This window comes from Mesoplodon densirostris, chromosome 4, assembly GCF_025265405.1.
Source record: "Mesoplodon densirostris isolate mMesDen1 chromosome 4, mMesDen1 primary haplotype, whole genome shotgun sequence".
Classification (NCBI taxonomy): domain Eukaryota; kingdom Metazoa; phylum Chordata; class Mammalia; order Artiodactyla; family Ziphiidae; genus Mesoplodon; species Mesoplodon densirostris.
Genome location: NC_082664.1, coordinates 14,767,702 through 14,785,614, shown reverse-complemented (window position 1 = coordinate 14,785,614; position 17,913 = coordinate 14,767,702). Strand labels below are relative to the sequence as shown.

The 17,913-nt window shown below is 44.5% G+C and overlaps 1 protein-coding gene across 1 annotated transcript; it reads left to right on the top strand.

Moving 5' to 3' along the window:
• The first annotated feature begins 8,906 nt into the window (after positions 1 to 8,906).
• Positions 8,907 to 17,629, top strand: CALM1 (calmodulin 1). The gene is made up of 6 exons (XM_060095733.1): positions 8,907 to 9,116; positions 11,914 to 11,944; positions 13,081 to 13,224; positions 15,871 to 15,977; positions 16,409 to 16,544; positions 16,718 to 17,629. The coding sequence occupies exons 1-6, from the start codon at positions 9,114 to 9,116 to the stop codon at positions 16,744 to 16,746; spliced, it is 450 nt and encodes a 149-aa protein (XP_059951716.1). The 5' UTR covers positions 8,907 to 9,113; the 3' UTR covers positions 16,747 to 17,629.
• The last annotated feature ends 284 nt before the right edge of the window (positions 17,630 to 17,913 follow it).

Genomic DNA, 17,913 nt, shown 5'->3' with positions numbered 1-17,913 from the left:
AGGGATTGGCTGTCCTGAATTGTTCCCTGTGCTAGGCCTTATCTATACAGCTTGTTTAAAATCTTTGACCTTCGTTTAAATTGCTGACACTTTCCTGTTGCCTTATCATAGTTTCTTTACTTACGTCTTCTTCAAGCTAGCAGTGTTTCCCTTTCTTATTCCCAAAAGAGCTTAGAGAAGCTAATTTTTAAAAAGAATTTTTTTAACTGAAGTGTAGTTTATTTACAATGTAGTGCAAAGAAGCTAATTAAAAAAATTTTTTTATTTATGTATTTGGCTGCGCCAGGTCACTGCCGCGTGTGGGATCTTCACTGTGGCATGCAAGATCTTTTAGTTGCAGCATGCAGGCTCTTAGTTGCGGCATGCGGGATCTAGTTCCCTGACCAGGGATTGAACCCGGGCCCCCTGCATTGGGAGTGTGGAGTCTTAATGGATGGACCACCAGGGAAGTCCCAAAGAAGCTAATTTTTTGAGATGAGTAACAAACAAATGAAAGGGTAAGTAGTTATACAATTATAATTTTTTCATAACATTCCAAAGTATTTTTTAGGGTATTGCAAAACGCTAATAAAGAATAATCATGAATATATCTTCATTTCTCACTGTGCAACTTTTAGGCTGGTTCCTAAAAATTTGGTTCTTTTCTTCAGCTGATTAAAACAGGTATGAATGGACTTGTTCAGAGTATGGTGCTCTTTCACAGAAAGAAAAACTTGTTCCATGCCTTTCGCAGCACCTAACCCCCGACCCAGCTGGCTACCTAGCAAATGTTACAAGCAGCAGAGTTTAGAAAGTAAAAATGGCTCGGTGGCAGCCTGTGGTATCACCATACAAAGCACAGGTTGAAATGCATGCTCTAGTCTCAAAGTACCCCAAAATACAAAGTTCCCACAGGTGTATACAAAGTCCTGAACGGCTCTGTTCAGTTCTCAACCTTTCTTTAGGATTTGAAAGTCAGAAATACTTCTATTAGAATCACTATGTCAATAGGCCATTTAAAACATGGCTTCTATATTTTGCTGCTATTCGGTTTTGAGGTCATATCCTAGGTTTCAAACGTTGTGTGAAACAGGTGCAACTAGGAAACTTTGTGTGGCAGAGAAGAGCTAGAGCAGTGAAACGTGAAACTATAAATCAGTTCTCTGAGTCACAAATCTCTTCGGCTGCTCTAGAAGACAGTGATGACTCAGCAGCATTCCACTGGCATGGTGGAGGGAATGAGTCTGCGAGGGCTTGTTGCCCTGGGCACCAGCCTGTTGGGGGCGTGGAAAGATGGGAGACCTTGGATCTTCCCACTGCTGAACTGTTAGACTGCTTCAGATTCCCCGACTGGTTCTGAATTGCCTTCTATCTGACCTTTCCCATATTTAGCTGATTGATGTTTTAGATATTACAAACAACCACAACCTGTATTTGTCTAGCTAGGTATTTATTGTTTACAAACGAATTCGACATTCTTTTCTCGAGTGTAACCCTCACACAAGCCCTTGAGGTTTTGTTATTACACCCATTTTACAGATGAGATGGCTGAGTCTGTGTGGTTAACTGGCCAAGGAAATAGTCATTTAACCTGGCAAATAATATGTCTCCATATTATCCTCTTCTTGGGAAATAACTGTTTTCTTGTCAAAACAATAAAAATAGGGCTTCCCTGGTGGCGCAGTGGTTGAGAGTCTGCCTGCCGATGCGGGGGACGTGGGTTCGTGCCCCGGTCCGGGAGGATCCCACATGCCGCAGAGCGGCTGGGCCCGTGAGCCATGGCCGCTGGGCCTGCGCGTCCGGAGCCTGTGCTCCGTGACGGGAGAGGCCACAGCAGTGAGAGGCCCACGTACCGAAAAAACAAAAACAAAAAAACAATAAAAATAACCAAACCTTTCGCTGAAATAAGACAAAATTTCTTTCGTTTTGGTTTATAGGGGAGGATGTGAGAAGAAAGGGGACACACCGCTGCTCAGTTGTATAGCCTAAAAACTCTCCTGAAGGCAAATCTTTTCAGTGACCAAATGATCCAGTCATCTTGTTGTGATGCCTAGAGTTGGTTTATTAGCCAGTGACTCGCAGTCTCTACTTAGAATGAATAAGACTCAAGAAGCATCTTCACTGGACTCAGACAGAGATAGTTCCAGTTTTTCTGTTCAACTACAACTTGCCTTTGGCCGTATTTTCTCCATACAGGAAGCAGGGAATGGATCCAGTCATGTGAAAGTGGGGAAAGCATTGCAGAAGAAGGAAGGATCAGCCCAGGTCCATATTTGCTCAGGGCTGTAAAAGGGTACAGGTCAGGATCAAAGCAGGAATAGTCTGGCCTATTCCCGAGGAAGTATGATCTGCCACCAAATCTAGGGAGACTCATTTCTGGTGGTAGTTCCAGTGGTAGTATTAAAGCAAAAGACTTCCTTTTCCTTTTCTCTCTACTTTGGAAAATTCACTTCTCATATCCTCTCTAGCCCAGTAGTGAATTGAGCTCACCACTAATCAATTAAATAATCTATTGATATGTATTATCAGGTACTGTGCTGAGCTCAGGGTATAAGATGGTAGCTTCTGCTATGACCTGGTTGAGGAGATAAAATACATGAAAAGATAATATCCAGTAGAAATGGGTAAGAGGTGTAGGAATTCGGAAGAGAGGAAGTATCATTTAGAGCTATGATCATCGGGAAATTTTGAAAGATGTGTGATTTAAAGAGGCCATGAAGGACTGGTAGGATTTAGATTGGTGGTGAGGATCTGGACAGGTATCTGGGCACTGAGAATGGCGTGGAAAAGGCAGTGAGTTGGGAGGGCAGAATGAGTATTCACGGGTCAGAGAGTAAACCCATTTGTCTGAGGCAGAGAATTCATATTTGTAGAGTAACAAAAGTAATGCTGAAAAAGTAGATCAACGGACTGTTGAAGGGCTTTGAATGCTAGGCACAAGGACTTTGCATTTTATCTTCTGCAGGCATTGGGGAGCCTCTGAAAGTTTCTGAGCAGAGACATGACAGGATGAAGCTAATTTGGGTGGCTGACTGTGTGCTGCATGTATCAGAAGGGAATACACTCATTGGGATGAATGAAGAATAATGGATGTGGTACTAAAAATTTGGAACCCTCAGGATTCTTGATCCAGGCAAACATGATGCTCCTTCCTTTTTTTAAATCTCTAGAATGCTGCGGTCCAATAAAGCTTTTGTGATGATGGAAATGTTCTATGCTGTCCAATATGGTAACCACTAGCCATAGGAGCCTACTGAGTACTTGACTGTGGCTAGTGAAACGAAGGAACTACATTTTTAAATTTTAATTATTTAGAGTTAAATAGCCACACGTAGCTAGTGGCTACTGTTTTGAACATCATGGCTCCAGAAGGCAGGATAAAAGCTATTCATTATGATTCAAAACCAAACCACACAGTTACCAAAGTAAATCTTAATTCTGTTGGAATTGGTGAGGCCCATTCTTTGGTATAATCCACAATCAGCATCAGTTTCTCTGATTTATCATTATGGTCCAGTTTTCTGCATATCAAGACCTCAGTGAAAGTACCAGTTTGTGCTGATCACTGGCTCTGCCCTTCAGGCAAACTGAGTCACCCCAAAACCTGCCATTCCAGCTTACCACTGTGGCTACACAGCCCTCAAATGACTAGTTGTTAAATCATCTATAAGCTGCTAAATGCCTATTGTTGCATGGATGTCTTAGACCTGCTCTCTGGTGTGACCCCCACTCTAGCACATGTGGTAGAAATGAGAAGTTGCTGGTTATTGTTTGGATGTTGATTAAAGCTACTTTTGCACTTGACTTTTGGATTAATGGGGAAAATGGTGACTCAGGAATTTCCAAAATAATATGGCTTAGAGAATACATTGCTCAGTAGGTCAGCTGCATTGTTTTTTTTAAAAAAGTTTAAATTTAGTGTAAACACCTAAAGCACAAAAACTATGATCTTATCCCGTTGGGCATTTTAGAATCTGAATTCACATACTTGGTCCCTAAGTCTGTATAACTGTTGGCTGCCTGTGACTTAAAACTCAGTCCATTAAAGCACAGATCTAACGAGGCCCAAGTCATGGGTCCAGTCTCATTAATGGTAAATTATTTTGCTCTGTTCTCTATCACTGACCTCACACTTGCTGTGTTGCATATTCATGACCTAGGTCACAAGGGGGGACCAAGCCAGGGAGGGAATAGTGCAAATCCATGACCACAGCTACTAGCAAAAGAAGCACAAGCCCTGTGAATGGAGGGCAAGATGTGTCCTCTACTATACAAAAGAAAGTGTTTAAAAAACAAACAAGAATTGGGCACATATGCAAGGTGAATGGTGCTATTTGGAAATATTTCACTTTAGATCATTAACTAAATATACTGAAGAACCCTGCAAGCTGGAACACACAGTAGGACATGTGGTGGTCTGGTTATGATTCACTTAAAATTCTGGGACACTAAATAGACATATGCTAAAATTGATAATGTTTTTCTCATGGTAATAAGTCATGGCCTAACACTTGCTTGTTTTGTTACAATGGTAACACATTTCAAATTTGAATGTAATGTTAGAATTTTCCCTTATTCTTTACCTAAGAGTCATTCATAAAAGATAATAGCAAAAAAAAAAGATAATAGCAAAATTTTATATGGAAAAGTAATGAGGTATTTTGTCATTGATAGGGATAGTAAAGCTTGTGTAATAATCCTGTATAACATTTAATGAAATGTAAATCCACACACAAACAGCAGGAACCTGTTCTGGCTATTGGAGATGATTAATGAGGGAAAGAATCCCAAATGGTGGATCATCATCAAATTATATTGGACTATGGGGCAGAGAGGAGGGAGCTGGGGATGGTGGAGAGGTAGAAGACAAGATTTCTTTCCTGTGAGACAGCTTACAAATTTCTTAAGGAAAATCCTCTAACTAGATAATCCATCCACGAAGACACAACAGACTATGGTTTTATTCAGGTAATGAATTTAGCCTGGTTACTTTGTAAAAACCATCAAACCAACCATCCACCTCTCTTTCTCTCTCTCTCTCTCTCACACACACACACACACATAGTCACTTTCTCAAAAGACTGTAAGCTCCATGAAGGCTAGGAGATCTATCTATCTATCTATCCATCCATCCAATCATCTATCTCTCTCTGTGTTTAATTTAAAATACCAATTCCCAGAGATACAGCATGGAATAGGACTGGGATTAGGGAGTTCTTGACTATCTCTTTCAATGAAAGCATATAGTCAACTAAATGTTTGACAGTGAGCAAGTCTCCTCACCTCTTTAGGCCTCCTCTGCAAAATGAGAAATGTCCTCCAACTAGGAAGCATCACAAAGTAAAAGTTTTGCTTTTTCTTATGCATTCTACTCCTTGTGTGGGAGATACAGCTATTACTACATTCCTATGATCTGATTTTAGTTTTAAATCCTTGGGTAAGAAGTATCTCTTTAACAACCAAATTTGAATCTTATTCTTTGTGCTCCTTCCAAAAAAATTAAAAATAAATTCTATTAAAAATTCTATTAAATTACAAGAGATATAGTGCAATGCTTACATGCTTGGGCCTCTGAAATAGATTTTTGGGTTCCACAACTTAAATTAGGCAAGTCACTGAATCTCTCAGTGCCTTGATTTCTGCATAAGGATAATAATGACACTGGCCTCACAGGATGGGCAGGAAGATGAAATAATACAGTTAGCACAGAGCCTGGCCATAGCCAATGCTCAGCAAATGTTAATTTTTTTTTTTTTTTTTTTTTTTTTTTTTTTTTTGCTGTACGCGGGCCTCTCACTGCTGTGGCCTCTCCCGTTGCGGAGCACAGGCTCCGGACACACAGGCTCCGCGGCCATGGCTCGCGGGCCCAGCCGCTCCGCGGCATGTGGGATCCTCCGGGATCGGGGCACGAACCCGTGTCCCCTGCATCGGCAGGCGGACTCTCAACCACTGCGCCACCAGGGAGGCCCAGCAAATGTTAATTTTTAAACCATTCCCATTTCTCCAATTGCCCTCTTCATCTTCAATATATGTATATTTGTGTGTATACACGCATATATGAAATAATGTATAATATATATTATACATGTATATTTTATAATAACGTATATTATAATCTCAGGCACAGCATTTTACAGCTGGAAGGAATTTTTAGATTAAATCCAAACCTCTTGTTTTACCCCTGAGTATGTAAAATTATTACATTTGTATTCTTTCTGTTAGACTCAGATAGATAATCAGGTTAGTGACAGAAATGATATTCGAACTTGAGATTCCTGACTTGGGGTTGCATTCTTTCTATTTTTCTTCAATTTAACATTACTTTATATAAATAATAATAACCATTTTCTATCAATATTATGAAATATTCCATAGTTTTTTGGTTCTCAGTAAATTATGACTTCATAATAATGTGGCTTATTTTCTTGATTCCTGATCTTTTCATAAATTAGGAAGTTTATTCACTTAAAGAATCTTTAATGAAAACCCAGTGATCATCTAGGTGGTCGGAAGAACCTGCTTTAGGAAACAGGTAAATCTTCACACGGTACCTTTAAAAATTTCAGGTATGCATTTTACTAATATATAATCTAATATTAGAGCCCCTGAGCAAGATCTTGGGCAAGTCACTTGACCTTCTTATATTTCAATGTGTCAAACTAGCCATAAAACTGAGTAAAGCATGACCTCATTATAAATCCAATAGACTTGAAAGCTAAGATGTGCTTTGATACATTAAAGAATTACCAAAAGAGAACTCTAGCTGGTAAAATATGAAGAATCACAATAATGAATTCTACTATAATAAGTAAAATGATTTTGAAATACAGTTTTTAGCAAGTAAAATCATGAAAAAGTTTCAAAGTGTTTTATTTGGGTGAAATAGGTTAAATGATAGAGGAAGAAATATTATCTTAGAAAATGCCTGGTTTTCAAAACCATAGATTGTAGCAACTTAATTATAAGGAATGGAAGACTATTAGAAGGTAATAAACCCTTAACAAACACATTTCATTTCTAGGCCACTATTTCCCCCTACCTACACAATGTATACCAAGTTTAAAATGTATTTAACTAACTACTGTATGAAAAGCCTGGCAAAAGAATACAAATTCCCATAGTGTGTTTGGCCATTTAGACTGTAACTCACTGTATTACTGAATATTCTTTTAATTGACTTTATATTAGTCCCTTCCCCCTATTTCCAACTCTCCTATTAATATATACATTAAAAATATACATACATACATTTTATTCCCACTCAGGTTACCCCTGTGAGCACAAGATGATGATGATGACGATGGCGATGACAAGGACAGTGATTGGTAGATGTGTTAACTGGATGATGTCTTTCTCATCTGCAGAGGGAAGGCAGTACCATTCCCTGGCTTGCTGCTACAGCTTCTCTTTAAATTGTACAGCAGTTTCACCCTTTCTGCAGCATTCCAGAAGGAATATCAGTAAGAACAGTTCCACAGATGCTTGTCTGAGGTTATCACAGAAGTCCTGGGGCATCTACAATGTGCCTGAACATTTTCCATTGTTTTAAAACATCTTTCTGCAGACTTTGTCAAAGCCAGAAACAAACATAACCAAGCAAATCCCTTTCAGGCAGAGCTTGTCACTCGCACACTTTGCCACATTCTCTGAAACAGTAAGCAAATGATAACTTGCAACTGTTGCCCAGGCCCTGTAAACAAAAGATCAAATTCTGTGCTCTGCCTTGGCCAAAAAAGAAACTGCAGCATTTTGTCAAGATTTTTACAAAGTTCTGGGCTTCAAATTTACAACTGGTACTGTCCTTTCTCTAGTATACAGAAAATTGAAAACATTAGTAAATTTTAAGGTTAAAATACTACTTGAAAAAGAATTAAGATTGTGCATTAAAAATGGTCTAGCTCCACAGTAGAATCAGTCAGCTGTGTGTTCTAGCTCTAATCTAGGGGATTCTATGTATCTATTTTTCTCCTTCTTTGTTTGTACGGGGTGTATGAGTAAAGATCTGATCTCTCTCAGGACCAGGTAATTAACAAAAAAACCAAAACGAAACAAATAAATAAATAAATAAAAAAGTCAAAGCATGTGTTTTAGTCCATAGAAGATGCACAGATACATTAATTTCAGTAAGACTGGGGTCAGGATGAATAGTATTTTCCACAGGAAAAAGAGAACCAAACAGTACGAGGGAGATTATTCAGGCATAAAAAAAAAAAATTCAGTGGAAACGTAAAAACATTAAAATAAGACTGGCTAAGCATATGAACACGACACAGATTTAGCAACTGAGCATATATTAATTTGTCTCTGGTATTACTTCAAATTTTCAAAAGCAAACGTCTGACCAATTACTTGCACGAGGCACACTGCCTTTCCCCTTCCAGACCCCTCTCCCCGGCAGCAGCAGGAGAGCGGTCAATTCCTCTGTCCCCAGCTCCCCGCGGCCGCCCCCTACCCTAGGACCGCCCGCAGCTCCCCAACGGAGGCGGCCAGCTGGGGACGACGAGGCCAGGGGCCAGGGGCACCCGGGTGCCCCAGCGGAGCGGTAGGAGATGTGAGGTGGGGGTAGGAGGGGGGCCCACAGGTGGGGGTGGGGCTGGGCTGGGGTGAGGGGCCTTGGGCCTCTGAAGCCCAGGGCCGCCCCAAGTCGGGGCTATGCTGACGTTCTGTCCTCGCCCCGGCCCCGGTGGGCATCTTCCGGGACTCTTCGCCGCACCTGCCCCGCGACCCTGCGCCTCTCCCCTAACCCTTCGCATGTGGGTCTCCAGCCCAGTCCCGCCGCGGATGGCGCGCAGGGGGCGGCGGGAAGCCGGGCGCGCCTGTGGGCGGGGCCGAGTGGCCAAGGCCCGGCCCTCGCAGCGCAGCTCAGAACGAGGCGGCCGCGGCTGAGGCGGAGGGATACCGAGCGCCGTATATATACCGCGGAGCGCAGGCTCGCACTTCGACAGTTGTGCTGGGAGCCTCGCGGACGCGGAGCCGTTACTCGCAGTTGGGCGGCGGCGGCGGTGGCATAACGCTCAGCGCTCACAGCGCCTTAGTAGCAGCAGCAGCAGTAGCAGAGGCACCCCTGCGGTCACAGCCCCGGCGCAGGTGCAGCCACCCTTGTTCTCTCTGCTCTTCCTCCGTTCGCTCGCACCATGGTAGGTCGGGAGTGGCAAACGCCGGCGTAGCAGCTGCCGGCCCATGATTTCTTACCCAATTTTTAGTTCAGCCTATATTTTTCTCCTCTTTTTCTTTTCTTTGTTGGGGTTTTTTTCTTTTTTGGGTGTTACGCAGCAGGTGCGGTTTAGGATGCACTCCGGATTTGCATCTCGGTTTCCTCGGCCAGGGATCCTCATTTAAATTTTGGTGCGTCTTGGAGCTGGGCTTGGCCGTGGGCTGTCCGCGGGCAGGGGCTCTGGCCCCAGCTGAATCGGAGCCGTCTGCACCCACCCCCCTCCCCCAGTCCGCAACACTGCATCCAGCGCGCCGCACCCGGGCTGCCCGCAGCGCTTCGCCTCTGCCCCGGGGGGCGGGGGAGCCGGGCGGGGCCGGGCATTAGACCCTGGCTCGCAGGCAGCTGGGCGGGCGGGCAGCGGAGAATGAATGGGCCGGAGCGAGCCGGTGGCGCACGTTGCTCCTGCCGGGACGTGAGGGGCGCCGTCAGCCTTCCCCCAACACTGCTGTCCCCGCTGGGCGCTCTCTCCCGGCGCTCTTTCCTCCTCCCTCCCGGGGGGCGCGGCGCGGGCGTGGGCTGGGAAGGAAGGAGCCGGGGAAGGGTGGGGTGGGGGCAGGAAGGCGCGGGGTGGGGGGCGGAGAGGGCGGAAGCGGCGGGCCGGCCGCCCTGCACCCGGGCGGGGCCCTGCGGTGTGGCCGGGCTTCGTGTCTCCCCGGTTCGCTCCCCTGCAGCCCCCCACCCTGTGCGGCAGTAAAGGCGTGCGTGATCCTCGGTACACCAGGAGGTCCCTTCCCGAGGGAGGCGCTCGGCTTGCGCTAATTGGGGCGGGGGAGAGGCGGGGGAGGAGGGAGCTGGCGCGCGGCTCGGCCTCCAGCAGAGACGCAAAGTTTCTGCTCCGGGAGGCGGTGGCGGCGCGGCGGGCTCGCCGCCTCGGGGAGCAGAAGCGGGTGGAGGGCGCGGGGCGGACTGGGCTTCCGCCTGCCGCGCAGCCGCGGGGGTGGGGGTGGGAGTGGGGGTCTCCCTGGCCTGGGAGGGCGGCGCCCCCTTGAACCCTCCTGCACTCGGGGCCCGCTCCCCTGCCCGGCCTCTCGCCCGGCGTTTTCTCCGCCCCGAGCCACTTCCCAGTCCGAAGGGAGATGCCCTCCACGTTTCCGCTTTCTCTGCAGCCTCTAGACTGCCAGATGCGGCTGTGCGCCTCGCTGGGTGTTTTCCATAGCCCCCTTCCTCTCTCGGCGGGCAGGGCTGACATCACCCACAGCGTTTTCTGGCTTGGCGGGGTGGGGAGGTGGCTCCCGGCAGGTTCAGCGCACCTTCGCCCCCAAGGCCAGCGCGGTCCGGTGGTCGGGGTGTATTTCTTTGTCGAGGAAGGCTGATGCTCTCGATAACCACTCTAATGCGAGAATTTTGCGGCGAGGTGAGACTGTCTCCACGGTGAGGTGACAGCTTCTCTTGCGAGGTGTGGCAGCGTTTCCTGTTGTGCAAGACTGACGTTGCCCTGGCATTACGTAAATCATCGTGTCTCCTTCATTCGGTATAAAGAAGACCAACGTGCTATATCTGGGTTAGAAAGGAAGACCCAGTTCTAATTTGAAAACATAAGTGTCTCCCCCAAATCAGTATGTTGGAACATCATTCCTATTGTGAAAGTTTCCACTTATGAGTTAGAATAAACTTAATGCTGTCAGCTTTCTATTAGGACCTATTCTGGAACTGGCTTCATTAGGCGTGCTTCATTAATATAAAAATACATATTAGCTCTCCTTGAGATCTCGAATTCCCCTGGCTGGAGGCACAGGTTCAGTGTTGCCGAGGCCAAATAATGCAAGTGAGAATTACCTTCGTGGCCGTTACCACCTCTAGTCAAGTATTTCTATTATGAGCAGCTCTTATGTCATCCATAAAGTAGGTAAATATTCTCTAGCAAAGTTAATAGTTCCTCTCCAAAAAAGGGAGGGCACAGTCTCATAATTATTATATAGTTTCTGCATACTTAATTTTTGCAGTTTTGTAACAGCTCAGCTGTAGGACGGTTCCATTTTTTCCTGGCTCCTAAATCAGGATAATTTGACCAAGGGCATTTAGCTGTTCTAAATGTTAGGCTTTTACCAAATAACTGCCTAATTTAAATGATTGGAAAGCACTTGTTACATGGAAATGAAGTTGGTAGGATAACCCATTGCTGTATATTTATTTTTTTCCATTGAATTGTATCTCATAAAATAGATATTAAAAGCCTGTTAATCCAACCCAATGACATTATGTAACGCCAGTTTGGAGATTTGGAGTGCCTGCAGCAATGCGCAAGGTGCACTAAAAGTCTGCCCCTGGACCCAATCCTGGCTGCGGTGACAGCGGCAGCAGGCTGGGTCCCTTCTTGGATGGAAGCGGGGACTGTGGCATCCCTGGTGCAGTAGGTGGCGCTCTTCTTTCTCAGAGCCCGCCCCTGCAGCCGATGCAGTGGGCCTTTTGCCACTAGAGGTGCCCTTTTTCAAACTATGAACTGACCCTTCCTGGTTGGACTGCAGAGCGTATAGCCCTAGGCCCAGAGAAGAAAACCCGAAATGAGATGTTGTCACTTCCTTTGTTTTTAAAATAGCGTAAAGGGTTCCCTTTATTCTAATTGTTTTTATTCAATGACATTGCTGAAGTTTTCAAACAGCTGATTTTTTCTTCGAGATTGATTTTTGAAAGATCACTAATAAAAGTGTAATTGGAAAAACCATGTTGACCTCGATCAAACTCTGGTGGATTGAATTATAACCTTTTCTTTTTCTATGTAGGCTGATCAGCTGACCGAAGAACAGATTGCTGGTAAGTTGATGACTTCAGGGAGTTTCAGGAGAGCGGAACTAGGCAGACTCCGTTCTGGTGACTCCTCTGTCATCTCCCTCTATGGTCTGAGCAGTTTTCTAAGAATTTATTTAAATGAAAACAATAAGCAGAGATATTTAGGTCAAGTGTTACTCCTTGTCAGCATTTTGGAGATAATGAGAAAGGAAATAGAACTAAGAATACCCACTTATGCTTCACGGTGTGCCAGGCTTTGTATATAATGAGATTGCATGGAGCCTGCTACTCAAAAATGTAGTTTAGAATTCTTATGTCACAGGTCTTTTAGTAATTCACCATGAAAGCTGGTACTTGCTATTCTAAATGGGAATGGGTGGAAATAAGTGTCAGGACCCCTGTAATAATTGGGAAGGGATGATTTAGTTTAGATTTTAGCTTTTAATATTCTCTGGAGGACTTTTTTTTTTTTTTTTTGGCGGTACGCGGGCCTCTCACTGTTGTGGCCTCTCCCGTTGCGGAGCACAGGCTCCGGACACGCAGGCTCAGCGGCCATGGCTCACGGGCCCAGCCGCTCCGTGGCATGTGGGATCATTCCGGACCGGGGCACGAACCCGTGTCCCCTGCATTGGCAGGCGGACTCTCAACCACTGCACCACCAGGGAAGCCCCTGGAGGACTTTTTTGAGATGGTTTCTCTTTAGGAAACCAGGAATGCCTTTGAAATACTCTGAATGCCATGTAGGGAGAACACACTGGTTACGTGGGATTGTACATTTCTGGTAACCACCTCTTCCTATGGCTGTGAAACAGGGAGTTCTTGTGGCTGTAGACATTTAACAGGAAAGGACCATAAAGGAGCATGTGGACCAATCTCACTTGTCAGGTTGGACCTAGGACTAAATTAAGCTTAACCTTCTTTATGTGAGAATATTGTGGCTTTATGGAACTGGTTACCAGGAATGACGTTTGCTCTATGGACTACTGTGTGAAGGCCAGTCCAACAGAACTGCTGTGATCTTTGTTTCAGCAGATAAAGAGCAGGCAGTTTCTCTTAACTTGCACAACTTGGATGGCTTGCTTTGGCAAGTTAAGGGAAGGGCGTGCCGTGGCTGGGTTGGGTGAAGACATTCATTCTAAAAGGTAAACTTTTGTTTTCAGAATTCAAGGAAGCTTTCTCCCTATTTGACAAAGATGGCGATGGCACCATCACAACAAAGGAACTTGGAACTGTCATGAGGTCACTGGGTCAGAACCCAACAGAAGCCGAATTGCAGGATATGATCAACGAAGTGGACGCTGATGGTAAGGGCTTTAGAACTATGAATGAATGCCAGCGTTGTGTAATTCAAGTTCAGACATGTTAAAGATTGTCTTTCAGGTCCCCAGATCAAGGCAAATGTGCAAAGATCCTTTCTGTGGTTTCCATACAGCCACTGACAATTAAAACAGAAGATTATGGGCCTGCCTTTCGCCCTGCTCACTGTCTAGAATATTTCCTGGATCAGATCATAGTATTGTTCTTTTCCACTCGCCATGACCTACAGCTCAGTCTTTTATCAACTGGCCCATGAGTCTGCGCTGAGTCCTATGGGGAAAATAAAAATAAATTGCCATAGACCTTTTAAAAAAGCTTACTGTCTCTAAGAGGAGAAAAAACCCAAGTGAGGTGGGGGAAGAGCATTCTCAGATGTTAACATGTGGGAGTGAGTACAGTGTGAGCCGTCAGTGTGTTTATTGAAGAGGATTTTGAGGATCATTGAGGCTTGGAGGTGGGGTGCATGATGATTGTAGGGAGTGGATTTATGGAAGCTAGTAGAAGGATGTGGAGCCAGAAGGGGCAAGCAGTAACCCCTCTAGCAGTCGGTCACCATTTGGTTGTTCGTTCCTCTGGACTCCAGAACAGTGGACAGTAGACCTTTTAGTGGGCACTTCGATCAGTAAGTGGTTTTTGATCACTCCCTCCCCCCAAACACGTTTTTTGGAAATAATATCAATTAAATTAATAATTTTAATTTATTTAATAAACTTAAGTAAATTAATCAAATCTACAAACATTGTAGAACATTAGTAAATTTTGAAAAGATGAGGTAGGAATAAACGATTTGGATCTGGACTACTTTCTTGATGATTGGCATGATAGTAGTCATTTAAAAATATGGTATCATAAGGTGATAAAATGGAATTATACTTGTCTGGTCATATACATTTAGAAGCAGGGGTTTTGGGTCAGCTCTTTTTTTTTTTTTTTTTTTTTTGTGGCACAGGGGCCTCTCACTGTTGTGGCCTCTCCCATTGCGGAGCACAGGCTCCGGACGTGCAGGCTCAGCGGCCATGGCTCACGGGCCCAGCCGCTCCACGGCATGTGGGATCTTCCCGAACCGGGGCACGAACCCGTGTCCCCCGCATCGGCAGGCGGACTCTCAACCACTGTGCCACCAGGGAAGCCCGGGTCAGCTCTTTAACAATGGTTTTACCCCATTTGAACTACTTCTAAAGACTGTTTTCATCCTTAGTAATTTGGAAAAGAGGTTTTTCATAGTTCTGTCTCGTTTGACTGCTAAGGGTGATCAGCCATCTGGGAACATGGGATGGCTCTCATGTTTTGTGTAAGCCCTGGGGAAACTGTGCTTGGGGACTGGCAAAGTGTATTAGGCCCTCGGGTTTTATGAAACAAGGTGGGGAAAGTTGTCTCAAGCTATAGAATCTGGTACTCGCGATGAATAAATATGATGCCTAAGGACATCGCTGTGTGGCTGTAAGAGAGCACTTCAAATAATTTTGTCTTCCATGAATGTCAATAATGCTTAAAAATTTTGGAGGCTAAATAGATTTGAAGGACTCTGTGAATTATCTTTTTTTTTTTTTTTTTTTTTTTTTTCTTTTTGCGGTATGTGGGCCTCTCACTGTTGTGGCCTCTCCCGTTGCGGAGCACAGGCTCCGGATGCGCAGGCCCAGCGGCCATGGCTCACGGGCCCAGCCGCTCCGCGGCATATGGGATCCTCCCAGATCGGGGCACGAACCCGCATCCCCTGCATCGGCAGGCGGACTCTCAACCACTGCGCCACCAGGGAGGCCCTGAATTATCATTTTGATTTAAAGGTACTGGTGAAAACGAGTGACTTAATGTAAGGCTTTTTTCTTCTAATTTAATTTTTGTTTCGTTTAGTTCAAGTAACACTGTTGATCCTGGTGACTTGTCTTTGGGGTGTTCATCGAGCTGTTGGTTTTAAAGGAGGAGCTGTTTGGAATACTGGCCGTAGAACAGATTCTTCTGACAAAGTTTCCTGAATGTTAATAGTCTGAGCTGAGAAAACACTTCTGAGCCTTGCCGTTAATGGGAAATAAAGATACTGAGTTGGGGAGAAAACGATTAGGTGACTTACCATAATGTGGCTAAGAAATGCCTCCTGGAGAAGACTTTGCAACACTTTATGGTCCCTGGCATAACAAAGTCAACTTTTTTCCCGTTCATAATCCTTTTCTTTCCTAAAAACATTGTGTACTCCTGGCGGCCCAGTTATGGACCTTCACCGGCATCGCTAGTGAAGGCCGAGCTAGATCCGAGTGATCTCCCTAACTCGGGGGAAGGCAAACTCAGGTGCCTCCCTTGGGAGTAGAAAGATTCAGCTTGCACTGCTATGGGCTTTTTTTTTTTCCTCTTGAACTGTACAAAACCTTCAGTGGCCAAGAATCTGTATGTGCAGTTTCCTTTGCATCATTAAATGCTATCCTGGGCACTGATCACTGGTTTGAATTATGTGAATCACATGAAACTGCCCTGTGAAGTATTTGAATAGCTTAAACCTAAGATGGCTCAACATAATAAAACACGTTACCAGTTTGTCCTGGCAAATGCTTACTGTTGTATAAAGTGGTTCTAAAACTGTCACTCCAGGGTAGCATTACTGGAGCGCTTATTTTACATGAGCTTTTGTGTTTTTATTTGAGGTAATGGCACCATTGATTTCCCAGAGTTTTTGACCATGATGGCTAGAAAAATGAAAGACACGGACAGCGAAGAAGAAATCCGCGAGGCATTCCGAGTCTTTGACAAGGTAACCCGCGTCTGCGTTGCAGACTGTACTGAAATATGGCTTTCTGGCTGTCATTTCTAAAAGCTTTAACATTCTAGTCTAGTTAGAACACTTACCTAACTGCCTGAGCCTCTGAAATCTCATGTTCAGATATCCCGACTTATTATAGTAACCTTATCAGATCAGAGTAAACATAATAAATCGTGGAGAAATTGTGAACCAAGTTTCTTGATTGGTGACTTCCAATTTCTGTTTGCTTTTCAAAAGCCCCTGCAGTGTCTGCGTTGGCTGACTGCATGGGCTTAGTAGGTAGAGGTGGGAAGTGGAGATGGAGAATTGTCGACATACACACAGTTGGCAGTAACTGGAGGGGCTTAATTAAGTCAAAGGCCTACTTGCCCACACCGAACCACTATGAGTCCCTGCCAGTAACGGTTGCTGAATGTTCACAGGATGGCAATGGTTACATCAGTGCTGCAGAACTACGTCACGTCATGACAAACTTAGGAGAAAAACTAACAGATGAAGAAGTAGATGAAATGATCAGAGAAGCAGATATTGATGGAGATGGACAAGTCAACTACGAAGGTAACACACCAAGTTGCTTTAGCTTAGTTGCTAAGTTTTCCCCTTAGGATCTATAAACAAGTTAACTACTTGAACTAGATTTTTTTTTTCTTTCCTTATGCAGAGTAGAGATGTTATGTTCATTGAAGCTGCTTTTGAAGATAACCGAAAGTTATGATTATTTGTCTTTTCAGAATTCGTACAGATGATGACTGCAAAATGAAGACCTACTTTCAACTCCTTTTTTCCCCCCTCTAGAAGAATCAAATTGATCTTTTACTTACCTCTTGCAAAAAAAAAAAAAATTCATTTACTCATTCTGTTTCTATATAGCAAAACTGAATGTCAAGAGTACCTTCTGTCCACACACACTCAAAATCTGCATGTATCGATTGGTGGTCCTGTCCCCTAAAGATCAAGCTACATCAGTTTTCCGATATAAATACTTGTCCTACCTTAATGATAAGGAAGCACTTAGTGGACACCTGGCAGGTCCGTCCGCTCATGGTTAATACACTGTTTGGGCTGGCCAGTTTTTCATGCATGCAGCTTGACAGTTGAGCACAGTCAGGCGTTTGTATTAAAAATGAAAAACAAAAAAAAAAAAACAAATTCAAAGCCTACTCAAAGGGGTTCTAGTTCAATTTGTTACCATAAATTGTCATAGCTGGTTTACTGAAGACAGACATTTAAGATTGGTTTACCTCAGGATGCTGTGGAAGACAAACTGTCCAGGCATAGCCCCACTAGCAGGATGGCCCTCTTGTAACTTCCCCATGCCCCCCTACCTGTCGTGACCGTGACACACCCTGGTGGCATGCCCACGTGTGTTGGTTTAGCATTGTCTGCATTGTGCTAGAGCGGAGTGGGTGTCAGGCTATCACCATTCATACAAATTTTTAAAAACCTTTATCAAGGGAGCATCTTTGGACTCTCTGTTTTTAAAACCTTCTGAACCATGACTTGGAGCCAGCAGAGTAGGCTGTGGCTGTGGACTTCAGCACAACCATCAACATTGCTGTTCAAGAAATTACAATTTACGTCCATTCCAAGTTGTAAATGCTAGTTTTTTTTTTTTTTTCCAATAAAAAGACCATTAACTTAAAGTGGTGTTAAATGCTTTGTAAAGCTGAGATCTAAACGGGGACAAGGCAGTTGGAGGGGAGGCAAGTGTACCTTTAAATGCCCACAGCCCAGCATTGGGTTTCCCTCCCTCCCTCCCTCCCTCCTGAAATCCCAGCACCAACTGCTGAGCCTGAGACCTTGCCTAAAACCAAGCAGATACCGATTGCTTCATCTTATTTATGGACATGTAGGTCTACTTGTATTTTCACTGGGGGGGGAGGGGGGAAAGTGAATTATGGTAACTTAATGATTATTCAGGCAGTAG

Bases quoted from the DNA above. Each gene is read 5' to 3' on its own strand.
- CALM1 (XM_060095733.1), top strand. The intron at 11,945-13,080 runs GTAAGTTGATGA...TTTTGTTTTCAG, and splicing joins GACCGAAGAACAGATTGCTG to AATTCAAGGAAGCTTTCTCC. The intron at 16,545-16,717 runs GTAACACACCAA...TTGTCTTTTCAG, and splicing joins TGGACAAGTCAACTACGAAG to AATTCGTACAGATGATGACT.